Source organism: Equus asinus, chromosome 21, assembly GCF_041296235.1.
Source record: "Equus asinus isolate D_3611 breed Donkey chromosome 21, EquAss-T2T_v2, whole genome shotgun sequence".
In the NCBI taxonomy this organism is placed as follows: Eukaryota; Metazoa; Chordata; class Mammalia; order Perissodactyla; family Equidae; genus Equus; species Equus asinus.
The window spans coordinates 36879496-36905743 of record NC_091810.1 but is presented as its reverse complement, the minus strand read 5'-3'; the positions used below and the strand labels follow the sequence as shown (position 1 = coordinate 36905743).

Sequence of the window (26248 nt, the reverse complement as noted above, 5' to 3'; positions counted from 1 at the left end):
GAGTGAGCTCTGCAGAGCTAGTGGATCAGAGTGGGTAATCACAACAAGAGGGATTAGCTGCGGCAAGCTGTCCACAGGAGCCATTCTGAAATATCATTTGAGTGATCTGGACAAAGTTCAAACACAGACAGGAGTTTGAGTTTGCTATTAACTCAACAAAATGCTGAGCTTTGCACCAAACAGTTCTCGTATCTCCAAACAGGGAGAGCATTGGTTACGTCGCTCTCTAAAAATGGAGGAACGTTGTAACACGCTTTAACTGTTTGTTTTTTATCTCACTTGTGGTAAGTGAGGTTTCATGACAGGCAGTTCACAGTGTTTCCTGTAGAATGTGTTTGAAAGCTGTTTTGTCAGATACTTCAAATCCATAGCAAAGTTTCAAACAGAACACACTGTGTCAAGAGGAAGAACAACTTCAAAATACAGACAGTAACCCTGGGAAGTCATTCAGTAACTTAAATTGAGTGTATAAAAATTTAATTACAGAATGACTGCCAGAAAAAACGATTTTTTTCCGTTGTGTTATTAAGGTAGCCAGGACAGCTAAGCTGATTCTTCTTGGGTGGGTTGGGAGGCTGTTTTCAAAGTTACCTTAACTGTCTCCTGCTTCTGTCTGCAAGCAGGAAGTGAGGTGACAGTTGAGTTCACATTTCATGCCTTCTGCAATAATGAGCTTGACCGGATGGTTTTGATTGAGGTTGAAATTTAGCTACCAGTTTGAAGGACTTTGAGTACAAACAGATCTTAAACTTTTAATCAAATTGCTAACTCCTTAAAATTGGTATCAGTTTGTTTTGCTGTTTCTGGTTTCATTTTTGCATATTGCTTCTGGCGTTTATTAGTTGACAGCCCAGCCTGCAGGTGGGGCAGATGCTGTTTCTGTCTTCAGCAAAGAGAAAGTGTGCTGCGAACTCATTGAAAACATTGGCATTGTTAGGTAATGAATCACCCATTCCTTACTAACAGTGCTTAATGAAGGAAGGTTGGGGCTGTGTCCTGAGTTTGAGATTTTTGTTATTCCCATGTTCACGGTCTTCTCCCCTCCCCCATCCAGGATAAAGTGAATTAAAAAGGACACAAAACTGGTGGAAAATAGGAATAAGGATGTGACTTACAGACTCGGCGCAGCCTTTGCAGCAGATGGTGCTGTCATTCCATTGTGCCCTGGACTTGCTCTTTCTTTTTGGTCTGGGAAGACAGTGCTCCTTGTGGGGTTTCTTGCACAGAAGTTTTTATTAAAAAAATAATAATAATAACCAAAACAAAAATAGGACTCATCTAATTTGAGTTTTACCAGGTTCCTTTAATTCTCTCTCCCCCCTTGTGTGTGTGTGTGTGTGTGTGTGTGTGTGTGTGTTGAACTTGAATTGGCATGGTAAGAGCATAGTTTGTTGTTGTTTTCCTGAGGAAGATTTGCCCTGAGCCAATAATATCTGTGCCAGTCTTCCTCTATTTTCTGTGTACAGCATGGCCCCTGGCAAGTGGTGAAGGTCCGTGCTTGGGAACGGAACCCAGGCCACAAAGCAGAGCGGAGCACGCTGAACTTCACCACTAGGCCACGGGGCCAGCCCCCTAGTTTCTTTATTTTAATTCCCTTTTGCATTTTGATGATAGCCTTGTATCTTTCGTTTGGCAAAAACTGTGACTACAGAGATACTTGTGTAAGGACTGAGTACAGTGACTCTTGAACCGCAAGTGCTATAACAAATTGGAAGGCTAAACTTGCAATGGGTAAGTCTCTGAACTTACAGGATGCTTTTTTCCCTAACAGATATGAATTAAATCAACAGTAGCTGGAGACTTGTCGAATTTTGGTTTTGGCTCTTTTTTTCTTCTCTCATGTTGATACATGAGGAATACAAACATTTCAAGTCAGAGATGAGGTGGGAAGGAGACGGGGAGTGAATTTTGGAGAAATGGTGTACGTCACTCGATGGTGAGAGCACGTCTGTCTCAGGCAGGATGATTGCTTGCTGTACTCTGTCAGTATCTTTGGGTAACACTGTGCTTCCTGAGGACAGCAGAGAGAGGTCCTTATGACTGTTAGTAAGTAGAAGTGTCAGCCAGCATGTCATTCATTGCATGATATCTCGCAGTCGGAAATGGTGGCAGCAGGATCTCAGAGGTGGTGGTTGGTCGGCTGTGTTTTGCTCAAGGCCGCAGCAGCCCTTTCCCCAAAGGTACTCTCACTAAAAACATCTGTGTGTGTCTGAGATCATGATGATAACAACCCTCAGTTCAAACTCTGCACATTGGATAGGGTTTCAGGAGCATAGGAAGGAACCCATAACGGAAATGAATTGGTTGCTGAGACCATTCAATTTTCCTTAAAACGAGCTGTCTCGTGACAGTGATTATGAAGAAATGATATTATTCTTGCAACTGAGATAATCAATTCTTATACCATTCAGTATCCTCTCTTTTTCTCCATCTTTCCATCTCCTTTAATACAGTATTTGGATTTTTTTTTAAGATTGGTACCTGAGCTAACACCTGTCGCCAATCTTTTTTTGTTCCTGCCCAAATCCCCCAGTACATAGTTGTATATTTTAGTTGTGGGTCCTTCTAGTTGTGGCATGTGGCATGTCGCTTCAGCATGGCCTAATGAGCTGTGCCGTGTCTGCGCCCAGGATCCATACCAGCGAAACCCTGGGCCACCAAAGCAGAGTGCACGGACTTAACCACTCGGCGACAGGGCCGGCCCCTGGATTTTTTTTTTAAGCCACTTTAAAAATGTTTGCAAAGAGCTGCGAGTTAAGACAGTAAGGGAGGGGGTACCCCCAGACATTCAATGATTTTTTCATATTTCTCACATACTTGAAAGCAAAGTCCAGAAGGAAAGTCCTCATGGGAAGAATTCCTGGCAAGAGAATTATTTGAGGTTGCCATATTTCTGCTACTTTCTTAGCAACATTATTTACAATCCATTCACGCCAATCCCTTCCCCCATTGGAGTCGGAGTCCTTCTCCCTTGTAATCTGCCCTTTGTGATCTGTTCTCTTTCATGCAGCCAGTGTGAATGGGGATGCTGCAGTGCGCCCTGCCCAGAGACGTGGAAATGCCAAGAGACCCGGAATACTTTAGTGGGGCTTTTATTTCTGTCATAAAGCACCGACTGACTGGAAGAGCTTGATAATTTGATTATAGACCTTTGGTGAAAAGTTGTTTCAAGTGGCCCAAGTGCTGTAAATGACTCTCTTTTCTGCACTTTCCCCTTATGTTTTAATTTAAAAGCACCTCTGCATTAGGGGGAGGAGAAATGCATTTGGCAGAAGTCGCAGTTGGAGACTAATTTGTTAGGGCAGCCAGTGCTGAAATCATCCTTTTCAGTTAAATCTCTCTAGTGGAAATGATGCCGAGTGCTTTGTGGTAAAGACTTTTTCTTCCTCACTGTTTTCCAGTACTGTTTGTAACCCACCTAAGCATGCTCTGAGGCTGCCTCCCAGCTCCAATTTTGTCTAATTAGGCTTTGAGGCATGTGTGTCAGAGGTCAGCTCTGGATTCTCCAACTTGAGATTTGAATGTTCCAGGGACTCTCCCATCTATTTGCTTCCTTTCAGCATTAGACCACACCCAGCTCTCTCTGGGGTAGTCTAATCAAGTGCCTGGGGACCCTAAAGAAGTTGGATCAAAAAAAAGCAGATTTAGGATTAAAGAGAATGTGTGTCAACAAGGAGTGGAGTAGGACCATGTTTGCTGATCAGACACATGGGAGCGCTTTTAGAAAAGAATGAGAAATTTACAGAGAAAAGTTAACAGTGAATGATGTCAAGTGAGAAGACGTCATTGAATGCCTTATGTCCATGCGTAGTCCGTGGTGTGACTTTAAATGGTATGCCAAATATTTTTTTAATAGTTATTAGGGAAAAAATAGGTAACTACTATGTCACATCCAAAGTTGTGATTTCACAGATATTGCTTAGGATAATGCTGCGTTAGACATGCTTAGCCAGCCACTAAGCTGACTGAATTTTGAAAAATATATTACGTAAACAGTAGTCTAGATAATGTGCAGATAGGACAAAAGATCTGGAGTGTGATCCAGTTTTGAATGTCAGAAGTTTGTGGAAAACATTGATGTGGAGCAAAGTAAATGTGTAAGGAAGTTCTGAGATTTAATAAAAATGTTTGCAGTCTTAATCTGTAGTCTGCTTCAGGTCCTGATGTTTCTTAGGGGGTCATAATCCTTGTAAAAGACAAGTGATGCCAATTGACACCTCATCAATTGTGTTTTGGTGGCCTGAAAGTAAAGTATGATAGTTTGGGTTAATTGGGAGCTATATAATAGCACATTGCAGTTATTTTTCAAACTGGATATCAAAATAAACAATTTAATTCTCTGAAAGGACTGCTTAATGACTGACCCAGAAATTCTAAACTGAGCTTTTTGCTATATGTAATTATTACTTGCTATGCCTGGCTGAAGGATCTGTACATTTTTACCAGCGTTTTATATTGTATAGCCATGTATAAGCTTGATTATTAAAAGTCCTTGCTTTAAATGAGAGCAGTTATAGAGTATTAGTGGAATGGGCCTGTCAGAGTCCCCATGAAATCATACATTCCCTGAAGTATAGATTAATATTTCTCAGAAGGCCTTTCTCTAGAGAGTACACACTCTGTTTAACCTTATCTGACCCAATCCATCCAAAAGTCTGAGTTTCATTTAGAGAAAAAGTTCTGAGTTTTAGGAATCATTACTTTGATAATCTGCCTAAAATTTCCACCCTTGGATCCGTAAACTGAGTTTGAGACTTGATCTTCACTTTATTCCATTTCACCTGCAGTTCTTCCTGAGTGACTCAGTTCTGTCAGGAAAATGAACCAACTTTTTATTTATAAAATAATTTTAGCTTGAATGAGCATCCTCTTTGGTTGGTGTGACTTTATTAATTTTTAAATGAATTCTGAAAGTTATTTCTCTGAGTTCTTATCTGAGAAGACCTTAGTGTCTTCCTGGACTGACGTATAAACTAAATATATAAACTAAATCTTTACCACACTGGAGAAGATAACTTGAGTAAAGTGGCTTTGGTTTGTTCTTAAGTGATTTCTGCCAGCTTTGGTAATCAGCAGGGCTTTCTCACATAAGTCTGTAACTGGCATCAGCTGAACTAACAGAGGGCCTCTGTCTTCGTCCCTATTGAGTTCCTGCTACCTGGTCTGTAGTCGGGCCTGGGCTGCAGGCTCTGCAGCTCTCTGTCATTTAATCCCCAATAGCCTTGCAAGGGAGGCTTGACAGATGAAGAGGCTGCCAAAGTGGATGGAGTCAGGTCTTTCCCCAAGGTCACCCAGCTAGTAAGTGGCAGAGCAAGGATTTGAACCCATCTGTCTCTGATTCCAAAGTTCTTGTCCTTTCAGGTGATCTATAAAAAAGTATTTTTATTTTACTCGGGATTCTATTCAGGCTTGTTTTACTCAGTTAGCCCACATCAAAACTGTGCCTGACAGCCCTGAGCCTCTGCTGAGAAGGTGACCATGACTGACCAGAGAGTGACAAGAAGCATATATAATTGTATTGGTCACTGGGGGCCAGCCTAATCTGATAGAACAGGTATTTGCTGTTCCTCCTGATGGTTCTTTGTAGAACATACTCATCTTGGAACTTTGTATGGTGATTCTTTTTAGCCAAGCCAGAAAGACAGCCCTGACAGGCGCTTTCTACCCAAATTCACTATTCAAACCATCTTTGATGTTTTAAGACACACAACCCACCCCCCCCCCACCCCACCCCCCCCCCCCCACCCCCCGTGCCCCGAACAATAACAACAAAATGCTATGCTGGCTGACACCCATAGCCAATCTTTAGGATAGCAACTCCCAAAATGGAAAAGTGAAATCTACAACAACCTGGGTTTCCCTTAAACTGGCTCTGGGTCCCCACTCCAAATTTACCAAAATTCTGTCTCAACTTTGTTGTATGTTCAGCCTCTGCAGCCATTTGCACACTAATAGTTAGCGTGCATTTGCTGAGCTCTTGGGAAGATGGGCTTCTTGCTGATGTATGTCCCAACCCTCACCTTTACCTCTCCCTTCTGCCTGCCTTTGGACCAGGTATTATGACCTGCTAATAATGCCACATAAGGGCAGCTGGATTGTAGTGTGGTCTAGCCTGGATGCTGGACTCGGCCTGCCTGGGATGACCTCCCTACTCTGCCTCTTAACTAGCTGTGTGACCTTGGGCAACTGACTTGCGTCCTTTAAAGCCTTGACTTCCTCATCTGGCAAGTGGGGATCATAACAGTGTCTGCTTTGTAGGATGATGGTCTAAACTGAATCAGATAATCCCTATGAATTTCATAGCGTGGTGCCTGACACATGGTTTCTGCCCAATAAACGCTAGTAGCTATTGTTGTTGTTGTTGAAGGTGAGACTTCTCTTCAGTTAGTTGTTTGGATTATAAAAGATTATTGAAAGATTTATTAGTAAGAAACAAGAAAAGAGCCCTGAGTGAAAACAGTTCTGTGGGGGTTTTTTAGTAGCTGTTAGCCATTCTTGCCTGCTCTTACATGATGCCCATTGAGAATGGGACACATTGATACTATGCTCATAAATGAAAATATGCCTTTATTTTGGTGTGTGTGAAATTGAAGCCAGAATACCAAATGAAATTTCTCTTTTTTTAAAGTATGGATCTGATAATCACGTAAACCGTATTTATTATAGAAAAGCAATATGCAAAAGCTTTTCAAAAATAGACCTATAATCTCAGGGATAACCACCTAAAACTTTTTTTGACATACATGCTTCCAGATTTTTTTCCAAGTGTGAATGATTTTAGGTTACAATTTGCTTTGACTGCTTTTTAGGTTTGTGCCCTAACTTTGACACTTGTGCATTATAAATTGTTTTTAGTTATTTTCAAAATAATATTTATTTATGATTTTAAAAGATCTAATTATTTGCTTTGAACTCCTTTTTGGTTTGTACCTAGGTGTCAATACTTATATATTTTTTTAAATCTCAGCATGAATCCAAAATTATAAGCTCAGTATTCTTGGTTGCTTTCCATTTTGGAAGACTTAAAGAAAGCAGTCCTGTCCCCTACCCTCCCCAGTATTCCACCCATGCCTTCCGTGTCATGTGTTCAAGCCACAAGGGGGAAGAAAGTCCAGTGCATCCATTTCTTGCACTCTCTCTCTCTTCCTCTGTCTCCAGTCTGTCTGTCTGCCAGTCCCCCTCCATGCACGTACACAGTCACCCATGTCTGTCTCTCTCTGTCTCTGCTTTGTTTTCCCCTGTATCTGTATTTGTCTGTCTCTTGGTCTGCCTAACCATCTCTCCTTCTTGCTGGAGCCATTCAAAGTGCCCTCCTCATTCAGGGACAGAATGTGCTTTCTCTTGGGCTGGGGCCAGACCCTGGAGAGAGGAGTGCTTTGAAAACTCAACTTGGACTCCTCACCAAAGCACATTGCAGTTGTGCTTAGCATCTGGCCACCAGTTTGTCCACTTAATATAAGGTCCCTAACCCTACCGGTAACTTGCCCATTTCTCTTTTGATCTAAGAACAAACACTTTTTTTAAGCTGGAAACACAGTTTAAAATCTTATGAAAAATAAGGACCCACAGTGAAAGAATGAGGAGAGTCCAACCCAACTATAAATTTGGTTTGTCCTCTTTATTGTTTCATAACGGGAAAGCCAGATGCCATCCTTTCCAGGAAATAAGTTACCAGACCATAATGTGAAGGAACAACTCAATTCAGCAGCGTGACAAGGATTTGAGCTGGCACTTTTCAGCCAGAATCTGTTACATACACATGCGCCTGCACACATACACAGTTTCAAGTTTTAGTGAATGAAAGAAATTCACATGATAGATTGCCATTCTTAGTTTTTAAATAGCTTTTATTGTTGAAGTATAAAATACAATTTTTTTGAAATTTTATTGATACATCAGCGAATTTTTAATGTTAGGAAGCTTTGAATCTTGATTTTCTCGTGTGAAATCCCATATCAAGAGTTAACAGATAAGAAGCATTTAACTGAAGAAAACGGGGAGAGTGGGCTATGATGGGAATAGAAAATTGAAAGGACAAGCTTAAAGTTACAGTCAGTTCTGCTGTAAGACAACACACATTCCTAAAGTATTGCTGCACTTTGCAAAATTATGCAATAAAAACCTTATGAGACCCATTGGGAAAATGTGGTTATGGGCACAGCACTCAAAGCTGCATCAGTGACACAAAGAAAAAGATAGGAACCTAACAAAAGTGTTAGCACAGTTTTACATAGATTAAAGAGTTAAATACGTAACTACAAGAATAAATAGTGACAGTTACCTTGAAGACAACCTGACGTTTGCTTCTTGAAGTAGATGTTGGAAGGGTTGCAGCTTGTGAGCTATTGTGACGTGGTAGAAGGAGGGTTATCTGAAGTAGAGAGAAAGTTGTAGCATCGGATGTGGATGGGGTGGCTTCTAACATCCGGGGTGACCTGGGGCGGATGGTGGATGTTTGGGGGGTGGGAGTTGTTTTGTGTGTTCCCACGTGGCTCAGTTCAGCTGGGCATAGTTTTCTGCATTCACCTAGTGCTTCTTGCAGGTGAAATCTTGTAAAAAGCAAATGCAAAATTTCATTACATTCGAAGTGTTCCTTAGTATATCAGTGACTTTGGAGTAAATAATGTTCTCAAAACAAGCATTGGAGTAGAACTGACTGCATTTAACTAGGTTGAGAATTTTCTTTATATCATTTGATATCAAGAGAAATACATCACGTTTACTCTGAGACACTGCTTGCGAATTCTGATACCCATTGAGTAGAAAAAGGAGTATATTTCTGAGAAGTCAAAGTTCTAGTTGGAGTTTTTTCCCCTTCTTTATGCTGCAGACATGATAGTATTCCTTTAGGACGCTGCCATCAGGGGTACATAAGATGATTTTTATGGATGAACATTTTAATGGTAATATTTAATTATTTTAATGTATATCCAAATATGTATATTATATAAAGTTACTAAATATATGTATAAGACAAGCTTATCAAACCTATTGTTTCAGAGAAAATATTGTTTTGGAAAAATCTCTCAACTGAGGGTGGTACCCTGCTTCACACTGGGCCGTCTGAAACTGGTTTGAGGGTAGTTTCAGGTTGCCCCTGGCAGAGGGGCACCATTGGTGATTAAGGGGTAGGGACCAGGAATTCCAATTATCCTGACATCCCATACGTGATTTGTCCTGTGCAAAATACCAGTGATGCCCCCATGAAAGACTGGTTAATATTAGATTAAAGAGGAGGGAACAGTAGAGTTGATAATTTAACTTAAAATGTTGAGTAAAAAATAGTATTTTATGTGGCTTTGGTAAGAATGATGAAAATAGCTTGCAGTTGATGGAAGCTTGGGAAACACTGGTTGAGGACAAGTAGTAGTGGTGAGCTTTATTTACCGAACCCTCATATATAGTGCCATGTGCCAGGTGGTGTTCTCGGTGTTATACAAATGTTAACTTATTCAGCCATGGTTAATGGTTCTTGAGGCATTAGCCTAGTCTAAGGGAGACTCTCAACCTTGGCTGCACAGTAGAATCATACAGGGGAGCTTGTAAAAGTCTAGATGGCCGGGCCACACCCCAAACCAATTAAATCAGAATCTCTGAGGGCATCGGTATTTTTTAAGCTCTTTAGGTTATGCCAGTGTGTAACTAAGTGTGCTGGTTTAGGGCCATTTGAAAATCACTCCTCTTCACAAGAAAAGCTATACTGATTGTGCACATGTTAATTGACAGCCTGCTCTGTGCCGTGCCTTACAGGGGCAGGTGACTGAGACATGACTCAGGGAAGCTCGCCCATCCAAGGCAGGCAGCAGAACTGGAAACAGATTATTATAGTCCTGGCTGACAAGTGCTGATACTTGGAAGTATATTCAGAATGTTTGGGGATCACAGAGAAGAGAGAAACTAAATTAAAAAACCTCAGATGCCAAATTTGGAAAATTATTAAACTTAGTTTTCCTGTTCTTACACACAACTTTCATATCAAGAAAAAAAAGCAACAGGCACTTATAAATCACTATCAATTTAGCCTTCCTAACTTGGTTGTAGCCTTTATGTGGTCCAGTTAGAGAATTTGGATTTTGTCTATAGGTAGCATAATAATTTTGTCCTGGTTTAGAGCAGGTTCTTAAGGACCTCATAAAGCATCATTGAACTAATGTCCTTTGGAAATAAGTCATCACAGCTTCACAGAGAGGCTCGGGACTGGTATAAAAAGACCTTTAGAAACAAACCATCGAGGTGATACTTGTCGTTGGTAATTCTAATATGCTTAATTTTTTAAATACTCATATAGCTTTCATATTGTGATAAGTAATTTTTGGATCCCATACATTTTAAAGCTTAGAGTTAAGCAAATGTGTCATTTTCAATTATAAGTTTAATTAAAGGCAGCCACTAAGCTATCATCACAAGATAATTAGGCAGATAAAGTTACTGAGTAATTTGCTTGTTTCTAATGGTAACATTCTTCAAGAGCTCTCGATTTATTTAGTATGGATTGCCTCACTCTGAGAAAACCTGATTCTCCAGTGGGTAGACTTATTTTCAGTTAAACCCGTGTAGTCTGTACTTAACCACGAATTACTTCCTGGTTTAAAAAACAGGCGTAGCTATTTGTGGTATTTTTGTCTTGCGCCTTTGGCATCTTAGTGGCATGAACCAGAGCTATGCCATCTGTAGTTAAGGGAGATTATTTAAAAAAGAGAGTGAAATGATTCGCTGGAAAATTTCAGCACAAATTCTTTAGGAACGATAAGATAACCCTAGAAACATTCTTATTTAATGTCATATGCTGGTGGGCAGTGACAGAAAAAAAATGAAAGTACAACTTGTTTCCTAACATTCTGCTATTTTGGAAATTAGAGACATACTATGCTAGAAAGGAAGACAGAATTCCATGCGGTGTCAATTAGCAGAGCTCTGCAGATGAATGAATAATTTTCCTTTCTCTGACTGCAAGTTGGAGCCAGTGAGGTTCATTTCTAGTATGCAAAACCCAATCTTCTCAGGTTTAGAATGGTTGCTTAATTTCTTAATGGCTATCTATGTATGATAAACCTCTTTATGCTGAGATGTTTCCTAAGCAGAAGGACCAGTTCCTAGACTCCTAAATAAGTCTGTGAGGCCTAGATAAGCCATTTCTGGAAGTTGCTGAGTTTAATATATTTTCACTTAGTGATGCATGTTTGAACCTGAATATTGATTTCAGGGGACTCTTCCAGGGTTCCATTGGAGACTTGCCTGACACACGATGTCTCTCTTTTTTTCTCTTTGTTTTCCTTTTCAGAAAGAAGACATAGCTCATCCAGCAAGCCTTCTTTGACCGTTCCTCCCACTTCAGTATTTTCCTTCTTCCCTTCTCTGTCCAAAAGCAAAGGAGGCAGTGGAAGTGGAAGCAGCCGTTCTTCCAGTGGAGGTGTTCTAAGCGCATCCTCATTAAGTTCCAAGTTGTTGAAATCGCCCAAAGAGAAACTGCAGCTCAGGGGGAACACCAGGCCAATGCATCCCATTCAACAAAGTAGAGTCCCCCATGGTAGAATGTGAGTATGGCCAAGAGGGTTCTTAAAGCTTACCTGCTGGCAGTGGAGCTGTGTACACCAGTAGCGTCTGAGAGTATCTGTGAATAATGTGAAAGGGAGCTCACTTTGGAAAAGTCAAACACGTGCTGTTGTTTCCTTTGTTTTTCTGTCATATCTTGGGAGACTTGACAGAGTAGTAATAGCAATAATAATAAGGTTAATAATACTTATTGATCCTATATTGTATGCAGCTATTGATAGCTCCCTTTATAGAGAGTATTGTCATTTAATTATCACAACAATCCTATGAAATAGATTTTGTTGTTATTTCTATTTTCCAGATAAGAAGAAGGAAGCGTAAGGGGGTTGAGCTATAGCCAAGGAGCCCTCAAGTCAAAGAGACCTGGGTTCAAATTCCACCTCTGTCACTTCCTTGCTGCAGGGCCTTAGACAAGGCATTGTTTCTCTCGGAGTCTAAGAATTGCAGTCACTGTGCAGGGTTATTGGGAGAAGTAGAGTTAATATATTAGAGTCAAGCACCTAGCATAATGTCTGGCCCACAGGAGACAGTAAATGAATGGATGCTGGTGCTTCTGCTGCTGCTGTTGATAATAGTACAAATAAAAAGGTGAAGAGATTCCTAAGTGCTGTTCTAGGATTTTCTGAGGCCTGCAAAGCAAATAGGAAAGCAATGCTTCCTCCCTCCAGTCTTGGGTTCCCATCACAGCAGTGATGAGGGAAGACTGGAAGAAGTTCACACCCGCTAGGCAAGGCTGTGGCAAGTTTCCACGGGAGATCTGTAAGTTGGCAGGCTTCTTGTGGTCACATGAGGGAGCAGCCATGCACTCCCATAGAAACATATCTTGCCTTGTCATGGCATCCCTCAGCCTTGGTGGCGGGTGACTTTCCCTGGCCTACCTCCCTTTTGGAGAGTATGCCACACATCTCAGTCCCAAGGTCTGATAACCTGGTTAATCTCAGGGCAGCATCCAGCACCTGCTACTGCTCAAGGACCTTGCCAGCTGGGAGAGGCCATGGCATCTTGCAGTATCTCTGCTGCTGTTAGCCTGTCCCAGGTTCCAGGTACAGCTGTTTAGGGCTGTTTGTCCTGGTTGCTAAGCCTCCAGCTTCTGCTCATCTGTCAGAAGTGCAAGTACAGCAAACTTGTCTTTCATTCCTGGAGCTGTCTGAAAGCCAAAGAAAATGCCAGTGCAGTGTGTAAGTCACTCGCCAGCTTAACAGCTGTTAGAGCACTGAGTCCACTGAACAAAGTTTATAAAACCTCATCAATCCGAGTCTTCTTTATTTGGAGCCTGGCTTTAGAGGAGGACCAGGCCAACTGTTAGCTTTTGTACCAACATTTGCCACCCAAATGATAGTGTCAGTAAGATTCCAAGAGAAATCAGTTCTTTGTTAGTGACACAGGTATTCAGTGCTCACCAGCTGTGTGCCAGGCACTTATATTCCACGCTCCTATCGTGGAAACCTTTTCAGGGCCAGGAGATTATCACTTCAGTGACACATCATATGCTAATTAAACATTGGTCTTCCTCACTGACAGAAGCAGAGAGCCTCTTCTTGAAGATGTATTGTCAGGCTCATTTGAGTTCTTATAGGTCCTTAGTGACATTTCTTGGAAATATTCTCTAATTCCAGTTGTTCTTTTTTCTGCTCAGTTTACGTTTTGGTGAATCCTTTCTTAAACGGTTCCTTTTTTTTTTTTTTTTAAAGATTTTATTTTTCCTTTTTCTCCCCAAAGGCCCCCAGTACATAGTTGTGTATTTTTAGTTGTGAGTCCTTCCAGTTGTGGCATGTGGGATGCTGCCTCAACATGGTCTGATGAGCGGTGCCATGTCCGCACCCAGGATTCGAAGCAGGGAAACCCTGGGCCGCTGAAGCAGAGCGCACGAGCTTAACCACTCGGCTACGGGGCCGGCACCGTCTTAAACAGTTCTTGAAAGATATTCTCTCAAGGTCCTACAGCTTGTCTTTGGTTCTCTTAGACCTTCTTGTATTTTGCTTCTTGTAGCAGTTGCATTGGGTATCAGGTCTAGATCTCCCATAGGCTCATGTGTAAGATTGTTCTGGAATGAAAGACCAGGTAAATTTGATGGTTCACTGGAGGTTTTTGCCCACCAGAAGGGTTTATAGACTGAATAAATGTGAACTTTACTGAGTTTTCTGGATAATCCTAACAAATATTCATAAAATGCCTTTGGGAGCCTACCTCTGTGCAGTGTACGGGTAGACCCAGGTTCTGCTTTCATCCGTCTGGCCCACCATTCACCTGGGGCTGCTGGGGTGCTCAGGTGCTGGTATTCTCACTTCCCCCACAACAGCATGACGCCCTCTGTCAAAGTGGAAAAGATTCATCCGAAGATGGATGGCACACTACTGAAATCTGCGGTGGGGCCAACCTGTCCTGCTACTGTGAGTTCCTCAGTCAAGCCTGGCCTTAACTGCCCCTCAATACCAAAGCCACCCTTGCCTTCACCTGGACAGATTCTGAATGGCAAAGGGCTTCCTGCACCGCCCACTCTGGAAAAGAAGTCTGAAGATAATTCCAGTAACAGGAAATTTTTAAATAAGAGATTATCAGGTAACTTCACATTTTCTCTCTTAATGCTTCTCTGTATATTAATTGGGGATTCACAGGGGAGCACATGAATTGCTATCTACAAGTTCTCTTTTTAAAACTGGACAACTTCAGCTTTAGGAGGAAATTCCTTAATTGGTATGCTAGACCTCTTCACTCTTGATTTTAAAGTGCATGTGCGTATGTAAGTAATGTAGAAATAACTTTCTATTGGTATATTTCTGAATGGAGTAAAGCAGTAATGCTGACGAAAACAATCTCTTTCCTGTCATCTGATGGCAGTAGTCCCCCACTCTCTTAGTGATGTCACTACTTCTCTGCATTGCTCACATGTTATATATTTTATATGTATTGATAATATGGTAGATTTTATTCAAGTTATAATTTGTTTTGAGATTTCTTCCATTTTCTTATTTACAAAATAAATGAAAGAGTGGTGAGCCTGTTGTCACATCTGTGTGCTCTTGACAGAAAGAGAGTTCGATCCTGACATACACTGTGGGGTCATTGATCTCGACACCAAGAAGCCCTGCACCCGGTCTTTGACATGCAAGGTAGGTGGCCTCCTGGAAAGAGCTGAATATTCTGGTAAGCACAGGGAACTGGAATTGTAAAGGAGGGAATAACTTGGTTTTGGTGAAAAAAGTCTCAAGTTCAGAAAATATAAAGTCTGTTACTATAAACTGCAATCTTAGGCGAGGTTTTATTTCCAATAAGCAGTGTTGTATCCAGGGACTAGTGTTCTTTCCTAATCAGTCTATTATTTTCAAAAGACTTTTAATATTTCTTCGGAGAAGTTTGAGAAGCTGCCCTTTACTGTGGTTTAAATTGTACTGACTTAGAACAAGTTCACAAATTTCCTTTGCTTATATATGAATATTCTCAAGATGTTTGTGTAATCTGTGGTTCTTAAATTTTAAAGAGCCCCTCTAAAAAAAGCTGACTTTGAAATTTGAAGCCTTGTTTTTAAGAAGATACTAGATAACTTGCAATCTGATTTATATATAAGTGAAGAAAATGTAATGATCCTCCTTTCTGTCCTGAGATTCTCCTTTAAAATGCCAGTATGTTAATAAGAAGGTGGTGTTTTGCTGTAAAATAAGGCTTGTTGATGTTGGGGTGGCGTCGGTGGACCCTCTACATAAATGAGTATATATGTTTATGTGCATTTCTCTGGAGAGTGTCCCTGACTGCCCTTCAGAAGGGTTCAAGAGTTATTAAGAATCATTATTTTGAAGTATGCGTTTTAAAAACCCTTGTTTGGGAAGAAAGAATAAAAATTATAAAAATTAGTATTGTCTCCTAAAAATTAATAAAATTGTTCATGTATTATTTAATTTTAATTTTTTTTTAAGATTGGCACCTGAGCTAACATCTGTTGCCAATCTTCTTTTTTCCCCCCCTTTTTTCTTCTTTTTCCCTAAAGCCCCCCAGTATGTAGTTGTATATTCTAGTTGTCGGTCCTTCTGGTTGTGCTCTGTGGGACCCTGCCTCAGCATGGCCTGATGAGCGGTGCCATATCCACGCCCAGGATCTGAACTGGCGAAACCCTGGGCCGCTGAAGGACAGCACACAAACTTAACCACTCGGCCACAGGGCTGGCCCCCTGGTGTATTATTTTAAATTTTACTGAAGATTGCGTTTGAATAACGGACGTTGGGCCCCACTCCAGCCCCTAAACAGTGGAGGGATGTTGCAATCTTGAGAAATGGGAAATGTTATTTTAATTTAAATCTCTAATTTAGTTTTAGTGTGTAGATTTTCTTCAACAGTGGTTCTGAATCTTTTGGGGAAAGGTTTAGTGGAGACCACCTTTAAATATCTAATTTTTTTAAAAATCATAATCCTCTTCTCAGAGGAAAAAATATATATGCACATACGTATTCTGAATTTTGCATTTTATCTCAGGGGTTGACGGATATTCCCACCTCAATCCCACCCTTGAATCTCTTATGTTAAAAACTCCTATCCCAGAACAGATTGCTTTTGTTTTCCATAGTATTAATTGAACACATATAGTGGTATGTCATTGTTGTTTGAAGATAGACATTGGAGCTCTGTAGAATTCTGTCCACTGCAGCTGCCTCTAAGGGAACTTGTGAAAGCATGCCTCAGCCCTGCTACACATCCTGCTCAGAACTTGCCGTCCTCCCTCTGCTCTCTTCCTGCCTACCTGACTCTCAGTAACATGGGTTTCTCGGTATTATGGTACCTATGGTCAATGAAGGATGCTTGCTCTATCTGAGATGCTCTTTTTTACTCTATGAGGCATGCTGATGAACCAAAAGCTTTGTCAACCCAGAATCTGCAAGGAGTCTGACTAGTCTTCTTCCCGAACCTTTATTGGTGGGTTAACTGACTTTATGTGGATCCTGCATTTTTCTCCCATCTTCCTTTTCACATTGTGTGTGCTCTCCATGTGTTCTCTTAAGGGTGTCATGATTGCCTGTGGCATGGTGCTAAACCTGTCATCCCATTAATACATTTCTTCAGGCCTGGTGCCATGAGTTCAGCATAAAACTGGCGGAAAAAGCAGCTCTCAGCAGGCCTGCCCTCTCAGAGAATGAGCTTCCGTTCTTCCCATGTTCTGTTTGTGCTTCTCGCTTTTCCTGTCTCCACTGTGGCCTGAATCTCTTAAGCTGTAGAGAGCTAAACACTCTCTAGTGCCCCTGCGTAATGTCCCCCAGGTTCCTGCCCAGGTCTCTCCTGTCTTAGACTTAGAACGTTTTCCGTTCTCTTCACTTTTAGGGGTCTGCTGCTGCCCATTCCTGTCACTCCTTCCCTATCGTGTGCCTGCCACCCTCACTGTCCCCTCCTCATCTGTCTAATGTCCTGTTTGATGTCCTCTGTGCCTTCCATTGCAGATGGCTTTTGACTCTGGTAACCTTGTCCTTTCAGTCATTGTAGAAATTTTTACTGCATACATCTGTGAGCACAGGCCTCATTCCAGGTCCCAGAGGATACAGGCTTTAACAAAATCAAGGCGTGATCCCAACTCTGTGGAGCTTTTGCAGTCTAGAGAAAGAGATGGAGATTAATCTGATAATCACTCAAATAAGGATAAGTTAGCACTGATGACTAATGAAAAGGAGGGAGGCCTGTGTTAGGACAGCCTTCAGTTGGGGGATTGGGCCGGGGAAGGCTACTTTGCCATAAAAATACTGGGCTGAAATCCATACGATTTATCCGGGCAAAGGAGTGGGAGAGGTAGAGGAAACAACATGTGTGGAGGCTCTGTGACAGGGCAGAACAGATACCTTAGAGTCTGAAAGGCCGCCAGGAGGCTGAACAAAAGGAGGAGGAGGCACTTGGTACCAAAGGAGCAGGGAGCATGGGAGTTAGAATGTGCAGGGCCCAGAAGCCTAGTTACATAGTCCTTATCCTGTGAGCCTTGGGCAGCAACTGAAGAGTTCTGACTGGGCAGGGGGCCTCAGATCTGTGTTTGGAAGGTTCTTCAGAGGTCAGTGGAAATCCTGCTTACTCTTCAGGCTGAGCTGGGAAAATACGTAGAGTCTCTGCCTACTTTCTTCACTTGGATTTGCATGCTAAGCTCAGGGGACATTCAAAGATGAAGAGAGGCTTCTACATTTGTCTGGAGAGAGGGGCAGGGGCACTGGTAGCATTCTACGTGCTTTGCTTTATTCAACAGGTATTGGAGGACCATTCTTTTTATATACTTTCTGTTTGAAGCATTTATTGTGTGCCGGGTGCTGGTACAGCACTGAATGAAACAAAATGTTTTGTCTCCATGTAGGTTTCTTGTGCATATGTTACATATTAAAGAAAATTAAGTAAAAATTTGAAAAGAAGCTAAGCACATTTATCTACGTAATTGTGCCACGGTAGAGTTTAGGTGGGCATACTTTGCAATGTGTCTAGTAAGGAGATAGGTGATGTTACTGAATTTCAAAAGGATGTTAGAAGCCTGCTCTTAAAACCCGTTAGGGGCCGGCCCAGTGGTGCAGCGGTTAAGTTCGCACATTCCGCTTCTTGGTGGCCCAGGGTTTGCCGGTTCGGATCCTGGGTGCGGACATGGCACCGCTTGGCAAGCCATGCTGTGGTTGGCGTCCTACATAGAAAGTAGAGGAAGATGGGCACGGATGTTAGTTCAGGGCCAGGTTTCCTCAGCGAAAAAGAGGAGGACTGGCAGTAGTTAGCTCTGGGCTAATCTTCCTCAAAAAAAAAAAAAAAACCCTTAAATTGTAGCAAACATGTAAACTTGTAGTGTCATACATTGGTATAATGTGCAGGAACATGAACACACAGAAAGTACTGTTTGCAATATTTTGTAACATAAAAGAGAGAAGGAACTGTGTAGATGAATTCACTTATATTTCGGATATGTGATGGGGGCCCACTGTAGTTAGTGTCTCCTTGCATTTTTTATAGACTGAGACCCCAGCACTGTGGAATGGTCAGGGTAACTTGATTTTATCTTCTGCTAGGAATAATATTAGCCTCAGTGAGCCTTAAAAATCCAAACCAGCAATTATCAAGTGCATTGGGATTATAGACATTTTCTTATAAGATGTGCTTCAACCACAGGTTTATATTAGTTGCCTTGAAAAGCACTGTTCTAATTTGACCTTTCTTTTTCTCAGTGTGCTCATTTCCTAATTCTGAAATTAGACATTGTCTTAAGATCCAGTAGTGCTGTCTGTCCCGTTTTCTTGATTTCCGCAGCAAGGGTCTGTTTATTGGAGTTCCCTCTCTGCTTCATGTCTCTCCCTGTTCATAGCCTTCCTTCCCTCAGCCGTGTGTTCTTTACTTCTTTCAGGCCCTCCTTGGCCATAGCAGTCCTTGTCTCCAGGATTCCCTCAGCCCCTTTCTCTCTTTACATGGCACCTTCACTGGAAGAGAGAGAAACCATTGTGTGTAATTTTTAGTCTCTGGCAGTTACTGAAAGAAGACTTTCTAATACATAATTTTATGGAATAAGTGTTTCTTCCCTTTTAACATTCAAACCTCTAAACAGCCAAAAGAAGACTCAAAACATGAGTACCTGTCACCTGTTTGTTTCTACCGTTTGTCGCTTAGTTACAGACTGAGTGCCACCCCTAACGTTCCTTCTTTCTTCTGGTGGAAATAGCATCTCCAAATTCTCATACATTTGGAGCCTGGAATAGGTGCTTCTAGCTAAAGAAAAGAGATCTTCCTCATGCTTTTTAGCTTATCAAATGCTGAGCAGCTTTTGACTATGCTAATTGTCCAGACTGCTATTTTTATTGGGAATGGTGTTTTTGGATATATGACAGAGAAAAAATATTCTTGAGATTCCTCAGTTTCTGTATTTTTTTGGTCCATAGACACATTCCTTAATCCAGCGGAGGGCTGTCCAGGGTAGAAGAAAACGATTTGATGTGTTATTAGCCGAGCACAAAAACAAAACCAGGGAAAAGGAATCGATTCGCCATCTGGATTCTCAGCAACCAACGCAGCCTCTCAGGGACCCGCATCCCACCCCTCCTAGAACTTCACAGGAGCCACACCAAAACTCTCATGGAGTGATTCCTTCCGAATCAAAGCCTTTCGTAGCTAGTAAACCTAAACCTCACACCCCCAGTCTTCCAAGGTAAGCCAAGTCCTCCAGGTCTTTCTCCCTCCTTCAGAAAGCAGACTTGCAGACACTGTAAAAGCCCAGTGCAGTCATGATGTGAAGGAATGAACATCAGGCTCACTATGGAGATTTCTTGTTTTTTAGAGATATTTTTAAATTGGGTTTTACTGTAAGAAAAAAAAATGTCGAGTTCATCAGTACGTTTCAGCCAAGGCTCTTCTTGATCAAATGCAGACCCCAGAATAAAGCTAGAATTATCTGCTCCACCCCTGCTCAAGTTAGGTGTCTCTTAACCCCGTTGAACAGGGCTGAAAGTTGGGTCCTGCCTGCAGGTTAGAGATTAGAACATTGCACGTGGCTTTAGCAGCAATTTCCCATTCATTTTTCTTGCTTCTTGCAAAGTACAGCAGTGGGAATCCTTGCTAGGGACAGGCATTCAGCCTGAGTTTTTACAGCATTCATTTATCAACATGTTTTTTCATTCATCCATTTGGGACTTTGGCCTAAGCATGTATTAGGCATTTTAGCCCTGTAGTAAGCAATGGATCAGAGGGTTTTACCAAGAGCTTATCATATACATACCTCACAGACAGTGATGGTGGACTGCCTATATGTATGTTTGTGCTTATCTATTTAACCAAGTTGAAGTAAGGGACTTTGTACCCAATTTCCAGAGGGAAAGGAAAGAGAAAGGCATAGAGAATGAGGACCTTTAGTGCAGGCCATTGGCATCAAGGGCTTCTGCTCAGGAATGTGCCAACCTTGGTTGCTGCTGCTTCACTTTCCACCCTCACGTGTCTGATCCTTGAAATGCTCGCCTGAGAGAGGGAGGTGGCTCCCTCGTGGAAACCTGAGTATGTACTTGAGCCTTTCCCAACATAAGCCCTCTGATTTCTGAGCAACATGGTAGACGAGTGGTCAGAGGAGGCTCCCCAGAACATGGCCAGGTCCCGGCCATCAGTTCCTTAGCAAGTCTTTTCTTTGGCCATCTTCTCATTGAAGTTTTTCCATCTGTGAGAAAGTAAGCTTAATCCTATAAATGTAGGAAAAACACATTGCTGTCTTTCGGTAACAGGCTCTCGATTATCCACATGAAGCGGTAATACTGCCTTGTTCTTTCATCGCCTCCTGTCCCTCTTAGGTTATTTTAGAGCCCTTTGCCACTTATCTCATTTATTATCTTAGTGTAACCCAAATCGAGGTGAAATTTGAAGAGGAATCAAAGAAAGACTTCTCTTAAATTCCATGTCTGTTTCCCCTTTCTTTGGGGAGGTTAGAAAGAGGACCTGAGCCACCCAAGTGGCTATAGAAAAGAGAACTAGTATACTTTACCTTTGGTTAGATGTGGCAGACGGCTCCATTTGACATCGTGCAGTTCAGGAGTGAGGGTCTTTCACTCCCAGGCCACCTGCATCAGCATGTTTCCCCAGTGCTAGTGGTGGACCCCAGACCTCCTCTAGGTGGTTTTGGATACATTGTTGTATCTGAGTTAAGGTGGCTGATTCCCAGACGTGTGATCTGATTGGTGCTCCACTTTCTACTCACCAAGGCCTCCAGGCTGCCCTGCTCAGCAAGGTGGGAGTGCCCCCATTGACCCTCCTCCAGTCCATGAATCTCCACACCCTCCCCTGCCTGCCACTGAGCCAGCTTCTCGGTTATCCAGTGAGGAGGGAGAAGGCGATGACAAAGAAGAGTCTGTTGAAAAACTGGACTGTCATTATTCAGGTCATCATCCTCAGCCAGCATCTGTAAGTTCCACATCCACCCCGCGTTGACCCTTCCCATGCAGCAGGGACAGGGCACTGCAGGGGGGCGCACCAGGGACCTTGGCATGCCCGTTCCTGTGGGGATGCCGTCAAGGTGTGAGAACAGCTCAGAACAGGGTGCCCCAGGGGCAGCATGCACCCTGTCCAGGGACGTCTCATGCTTTTCCCTTTCTTTTCATAAAACTCAGGGCTAGGCATTGTCACTCTCATGCTTCACAGCCTCCGGTACTCAGAGTAAGCTGTGCTTTCATGGTTAGCTCCTTTCCTGAAGGAGAGAGTGCTCGCTGGGTGCGTCATGTCAGAGTCAGCAAGCACATGCAGTTTTGCTCTCTCTTGCAGTTTTGCACATTTGGGAGCCGGCAGATTGGAAGAGGCTATTACGTGTTTGACTCCAGGTGGAACCGGCTTCGCTGCGCCCTCAACCTCATGGTGGAGAAGCATCTGAACGCGCAGCTGTGGAAGTAAGTGCCTGCCCCACCACTGCTGGGGTGAGGAGAGGGGCTCACTACTCACTGCTGCATCCATGTTTCTCGTGAGAGTGATTTAGTGAAGGAAAGCTTATCTCAAATGAATAGGGCCATGACTCACCCTGAGAAGAAGGCCCCTCATCATTCATTCATTCATTCACTGTTTCATTAAATATGTCTTGTTCTGGGCACTGTGGTTCAGGCAGAGGAACTCCCAAATGTATGGAGATCACATTCTAGTTCTGAGGAGAAACACAAAAACCAATAAAGAGGGGCTGGCCCAGTGGCACAGTGGTTAAGTTCACACGTTCCACTTTGGCGGCCTGGGGTTCGCTGGTTCGGATCCCAGGTATGGACATGGCACTGCTTGGCAAGCTATGCTGTGGTAGGTGTCCCATATATAAAGTAGAGGAAGATGGGCACAGATGTTAGCTAAGGGCCAGTCTTTCTCAGCAAAAAGAGGAGAATTGGCAGCAGTTAGCTCAGGGCTAATCTTCCTCAAAAGAAAAAAAAACCAACAAAGAGAGATTATAGCTTGTCATAAGGGAGATAATAGATGTAGTGATAATCTCCAACACTTACTGAGGGCTCACTGTGTGCCAGGCACTTATTAAATGTATTAAATTTTCACAATTTGCTGTGTCAGATGAGCTTGATTATCCTTATTTTCCAGATAATGAAACTGAGAAACAAGGTTGCACAGCAAAGTAGTGGTAGGGCCAGGATTTGGACCCAGAAGGAGTTCGATTCTAGAGAGCTGAGATGGGAAAATAACAGGCCAGAGGGATTTAGGGAAAGCCTCTCTGAAGAGGCGGCCCTTCAACTGTGATGGCTGGATGAGAAAGAGCAGCCACAGGGTGGTGGGGAGTAGTGGGTTCCAGGCAGAGGGAACTGTGTTTGTGAAAGTCTTGAGTTAGAAAAGAATGTGGCTTGTTTGAGAAACAGCAGGAAAGTGAGTATAGTACGAGATGAGATCCGAGAGGCCAGCAGAGGCCCGGTGACACTGGAATTGGTGTTGAGTGCAGCAGGGAGCTGTTGAAGGTTTATGTGCTCTGATTTACAATTTAAGATAAAGTGATCAACGAGCTAGTGTTTACCAAACAGGATCGTAAGTGAAACAAGGGTTCCATGGCCAGGAGGGTCTCAGCCTCTCCTGAAGTAAAGCAGTTTTCATTGCTGCAGGACTGCTTGGGGCCTTTAATGGGTAGTGTCCATTGTAACTCTCACAGCATGGGGTATCATGTAGAATGTAGAATGTTTCCCAAGCTCTTTTGACCTGGGAACCTTTTTTAGGGGAGCATCTTGGGGAGCTAGTTTTTGGTGGAACCTTCTTTGGGAAACATTGAGATTTGCTAAAGGGGACTAGCCAGTAATCCATGGGTCATCCCAGATCCTCCATTGGGGCATCATTTACTAGTGCCTCCTTGAATGGACTCTGCCAGTACATCTGTTTGCCTCCTTGCCTTGGTTTCCTAATAAAGTCAGAGGCTTTGGGTAGTCCACAATCCAAAGAACCATCTCCATGATCATTAATAGGACTTGTGTTTGTTCACTTCGAAAACCAGACCCAGAGCAGTGTTACTCTGCTTTTCTGGTTCACATTTCTTCCTGGCTCTTACTAAATAAGACACTCCTGTTCCTTCTTAATGAAGGAACTTTGTCCCTTTCCAGAGACTGACTCAGGGCAGTGGTTTGTTGGGCCGCTGGGGGTCTGTCAATACTCACCCACCCCAAGATACATGAAATCTCAGCTGCTTATTTCTTCAGACTACCTGGTGGGATGTGGAGAGCTCATTGAGATCACTAAACTACTGGCATAGCGTACTCCTAAGCGTTTAAAAGGTCCTCGGAATATTTTATCCCCATTACATTGAAACGTGGCTTATGACCAATAGTTTGGGTGAAGATGGTTTTGGTCCTTAGTGGCTCGTGTGGAGAGCTTTTCTTCTTTGTGCTGAGAACTTTTGAAGAAGCAGGATCATGGGATTGACTGCACTGTCTCCCTCTCTGTTCTGTCAGAGGCTGACTGCCTTATCAATCACTTGCTCCCAGCAAGGAGGACACCATTCCTTTCCGTTAACATGAGCTTTGGTTTTAAAAAAGTCATTACAGCAGAGACAGACGTGTTGTTCAGTGGTGAGCTGGAACACAGGCTTGGGACAGACAGGAGCTTGGAGAGAGGTGCTGGGCCAGGTACTCGAGGAAATGCTCCCTTACACAGGAGTGAGGTAGGCCGACTCACGTAGCCCCTGAGATTTGCTGGGAGTGGTTGAGCATTTCTCAGCCAGAGGAGAACTCTTCTCAGGTAGCATCTTTGAGGCACTCAAGAAAACCCTCAAAGTGGTCCAGGTCCCACCCTGCCGGCTCAGCCAAGGAAGAGCCCCAGTTTGGGCAGCACTCTTCTTGGCCCCTTTACCCTTTAGTTGCTTATTGTGGTTAATTTGGGGATAAGTGGAAGTGGAATTTGAGTATGACCATGAAATAAATCATCTTCAGTGTCTGGTCAACTGCTTGCCCACTGTTGATTTGCAATCACTATCCCCTGAGGAGGGGCTGGGATGGTTATCAAAGGGTTTTTTCGTTTGGGTGTTTTTTGTTTTTAATTTTTTAGATTGATAAATTTAACTTTTTAGATTGTGTTATGCAAACACAAGTCCGTGTATGACAATATGTATGACTACATATTGTTTGTCTCTTCTTTATGCAGAAGGTAATGACTTAAAAGAGCTTAAGAGGAACCAATAGCTTAGTCCAGAGAGGTCACATCCCTTCCCCTATGGAAGCCTTTTCCTTTTCCCAGGATTTGGTTCCAGCAGCCTGGTCTTTAGGCTCCATCTTCCTAAGAGGCCACCTGGTGGCCACAAGAAGCCACTGCGCCCAGTAAGCGCAAGCACCTGTACTTCATGGAGAGCAGGGCTTCTCCATGGTGCCAGTGCCCATGACTCGCCTGGAGATCTTGCTGAAACACAGATTCTGGTGAATCTGTAGGTCTGCGGTGGGGCCCAGGGACTCAGCATTCTAACAAGCCTCTCAGGTACTATCAGTGCTTGTCCTCCATGAGTAGCATGGGGATAGTGCCCAGCTTCTCAGTCTTGGATTTGTGTTGGAATCTCCTGGAGAGATTTCAAAATTATTAATGTACAGGCCCCAACCCCCAGGCATTCTAGTATAGTGGATCTGGGCGGGGCCTAAACTCCACAGGTGATTCTATTGTGCAGCCAAAGTTGGGAAGCCCTGACTTGTGGGCCAAGCTACATCCTTGAATGGGGGTTTTAAAGCTGGTGCAAACACTTGCAGCAATTAAGTCCTTTCATTAATACCTGTAGTTCTTCTGCAGAAGCATCTGAAAGCACTTTGGCAGCAGTCTGGACCAGCTCTTGCGCTGGAAGCTGAGGAATTAGAACCCTGCTGGTATGGTGACTGCATCAGCCAGAGCCGCCCGTGAAGTCAGGAGCAGGCAGGGTTGGCCTTCCAGGCAGGCCATTTTCTGTTTTGCCACCTCAGTGTTAATTCCATCATAAAAGTTTTTAAAATGTTGGTGGTGTGTCACATTTTAAAATCAGAGCTGAGATAAAAGGGGGAGCCTCCCTGGTTTGACTATTTGAATGGCTCCCTTACCCCAGATGGATACCCTGCCCAGACATTACTAACAGAATACCTTGTTCCAGCACTGCGACTGGAAATCCCCTGAAGATCTGGGGGCTTCATTCCCTTGTACAGTCATTTCGACCAGTAGTTAAGACCTAGCAGTTGTTATTAGTCAACTGTGCCCTTCCTTTTTCCTCATTTGTTCATGAATTCTCTTGGCATTTATTGAGTGCCTTCCTTCCGTATTCCAGGCACTGTGCTAGCCACTGGGGCTATGATGGTGAATAAGCTGTGGGTTGTTCCATCTACAAAGAAATTAGGCAGTGATCAACAATCACACATTGAAACCACCCTGAGTCCTCCGAAGTCTAGGAATGGGGGGCAGTGCAAGTCCATGGGGAACTGAGCAAGTCGGGATGATCAGGACAGATTTCCTAGGTGATGATGAGCTGAGACTAAAGGATGAGCGGAAGTTGGGGTCAGAGAGTTCTAGCCAGAAGATATACAGGGTCTACGTCATGGCCTGTTCTCAGAACTTAAGGATGATCAGCGGCTGGAATCAGGGATCTGGGGTGGGGGCTGGGAGCAGGGGGTATGAAGCTGGAGCAGTAGCACACAGGGCTTTACAGACCACTGTTCTGAGAACCCCAGGAAGGCATTAGGGGATTGAAGGAGAGAAGTGACAGAATTGGCTCTGCATTTCAGAGTGGTCACTCTGACGGGAGTGTGCTTCTCTGTGCCAGAGGCGAAGGGGTGTCCAT

General features: G+C 43.1%; 1 protein-coding gene across 6 annotated transcripts in view; it reads left to right on the top strand.

Moving 5' to 3' along the window:
- The window catches only part of ATXN7 (ataxin 7), a 130520-nt gene that overhangs the window by 96645 nt on the left and 7627 nt on the right, over window positions 1-26248 (top strand). For all 6 annotated transcript variants that reach the window (XM_070492823.1, XM_070492819.1, XM_070492820.1 and 3 more), the window contains 6 exons: window positions 11282-11534; window positions 13853-14112; window positions 14581-14663; window positions 19416-19681; window positions 21216-21414; window positions 21772-21893. In XM_070492823.1, coding sequence (XP_070348924.1) covers window positions 11282-11534; window positions 13853-14112; window positions 14581-14663; window positions 19416-19681; window positions 21216-21414; window positions 21772-21893 — 1183 coding nt within the window. The remainder of the gene's footprint in view (window positions 1-11281; window positions 11535-13852; window positions 14113-14580; window positions 14664-19415; window positions 19682-21215; window positions 21415-21771; window positions 21894-26248) is intronic.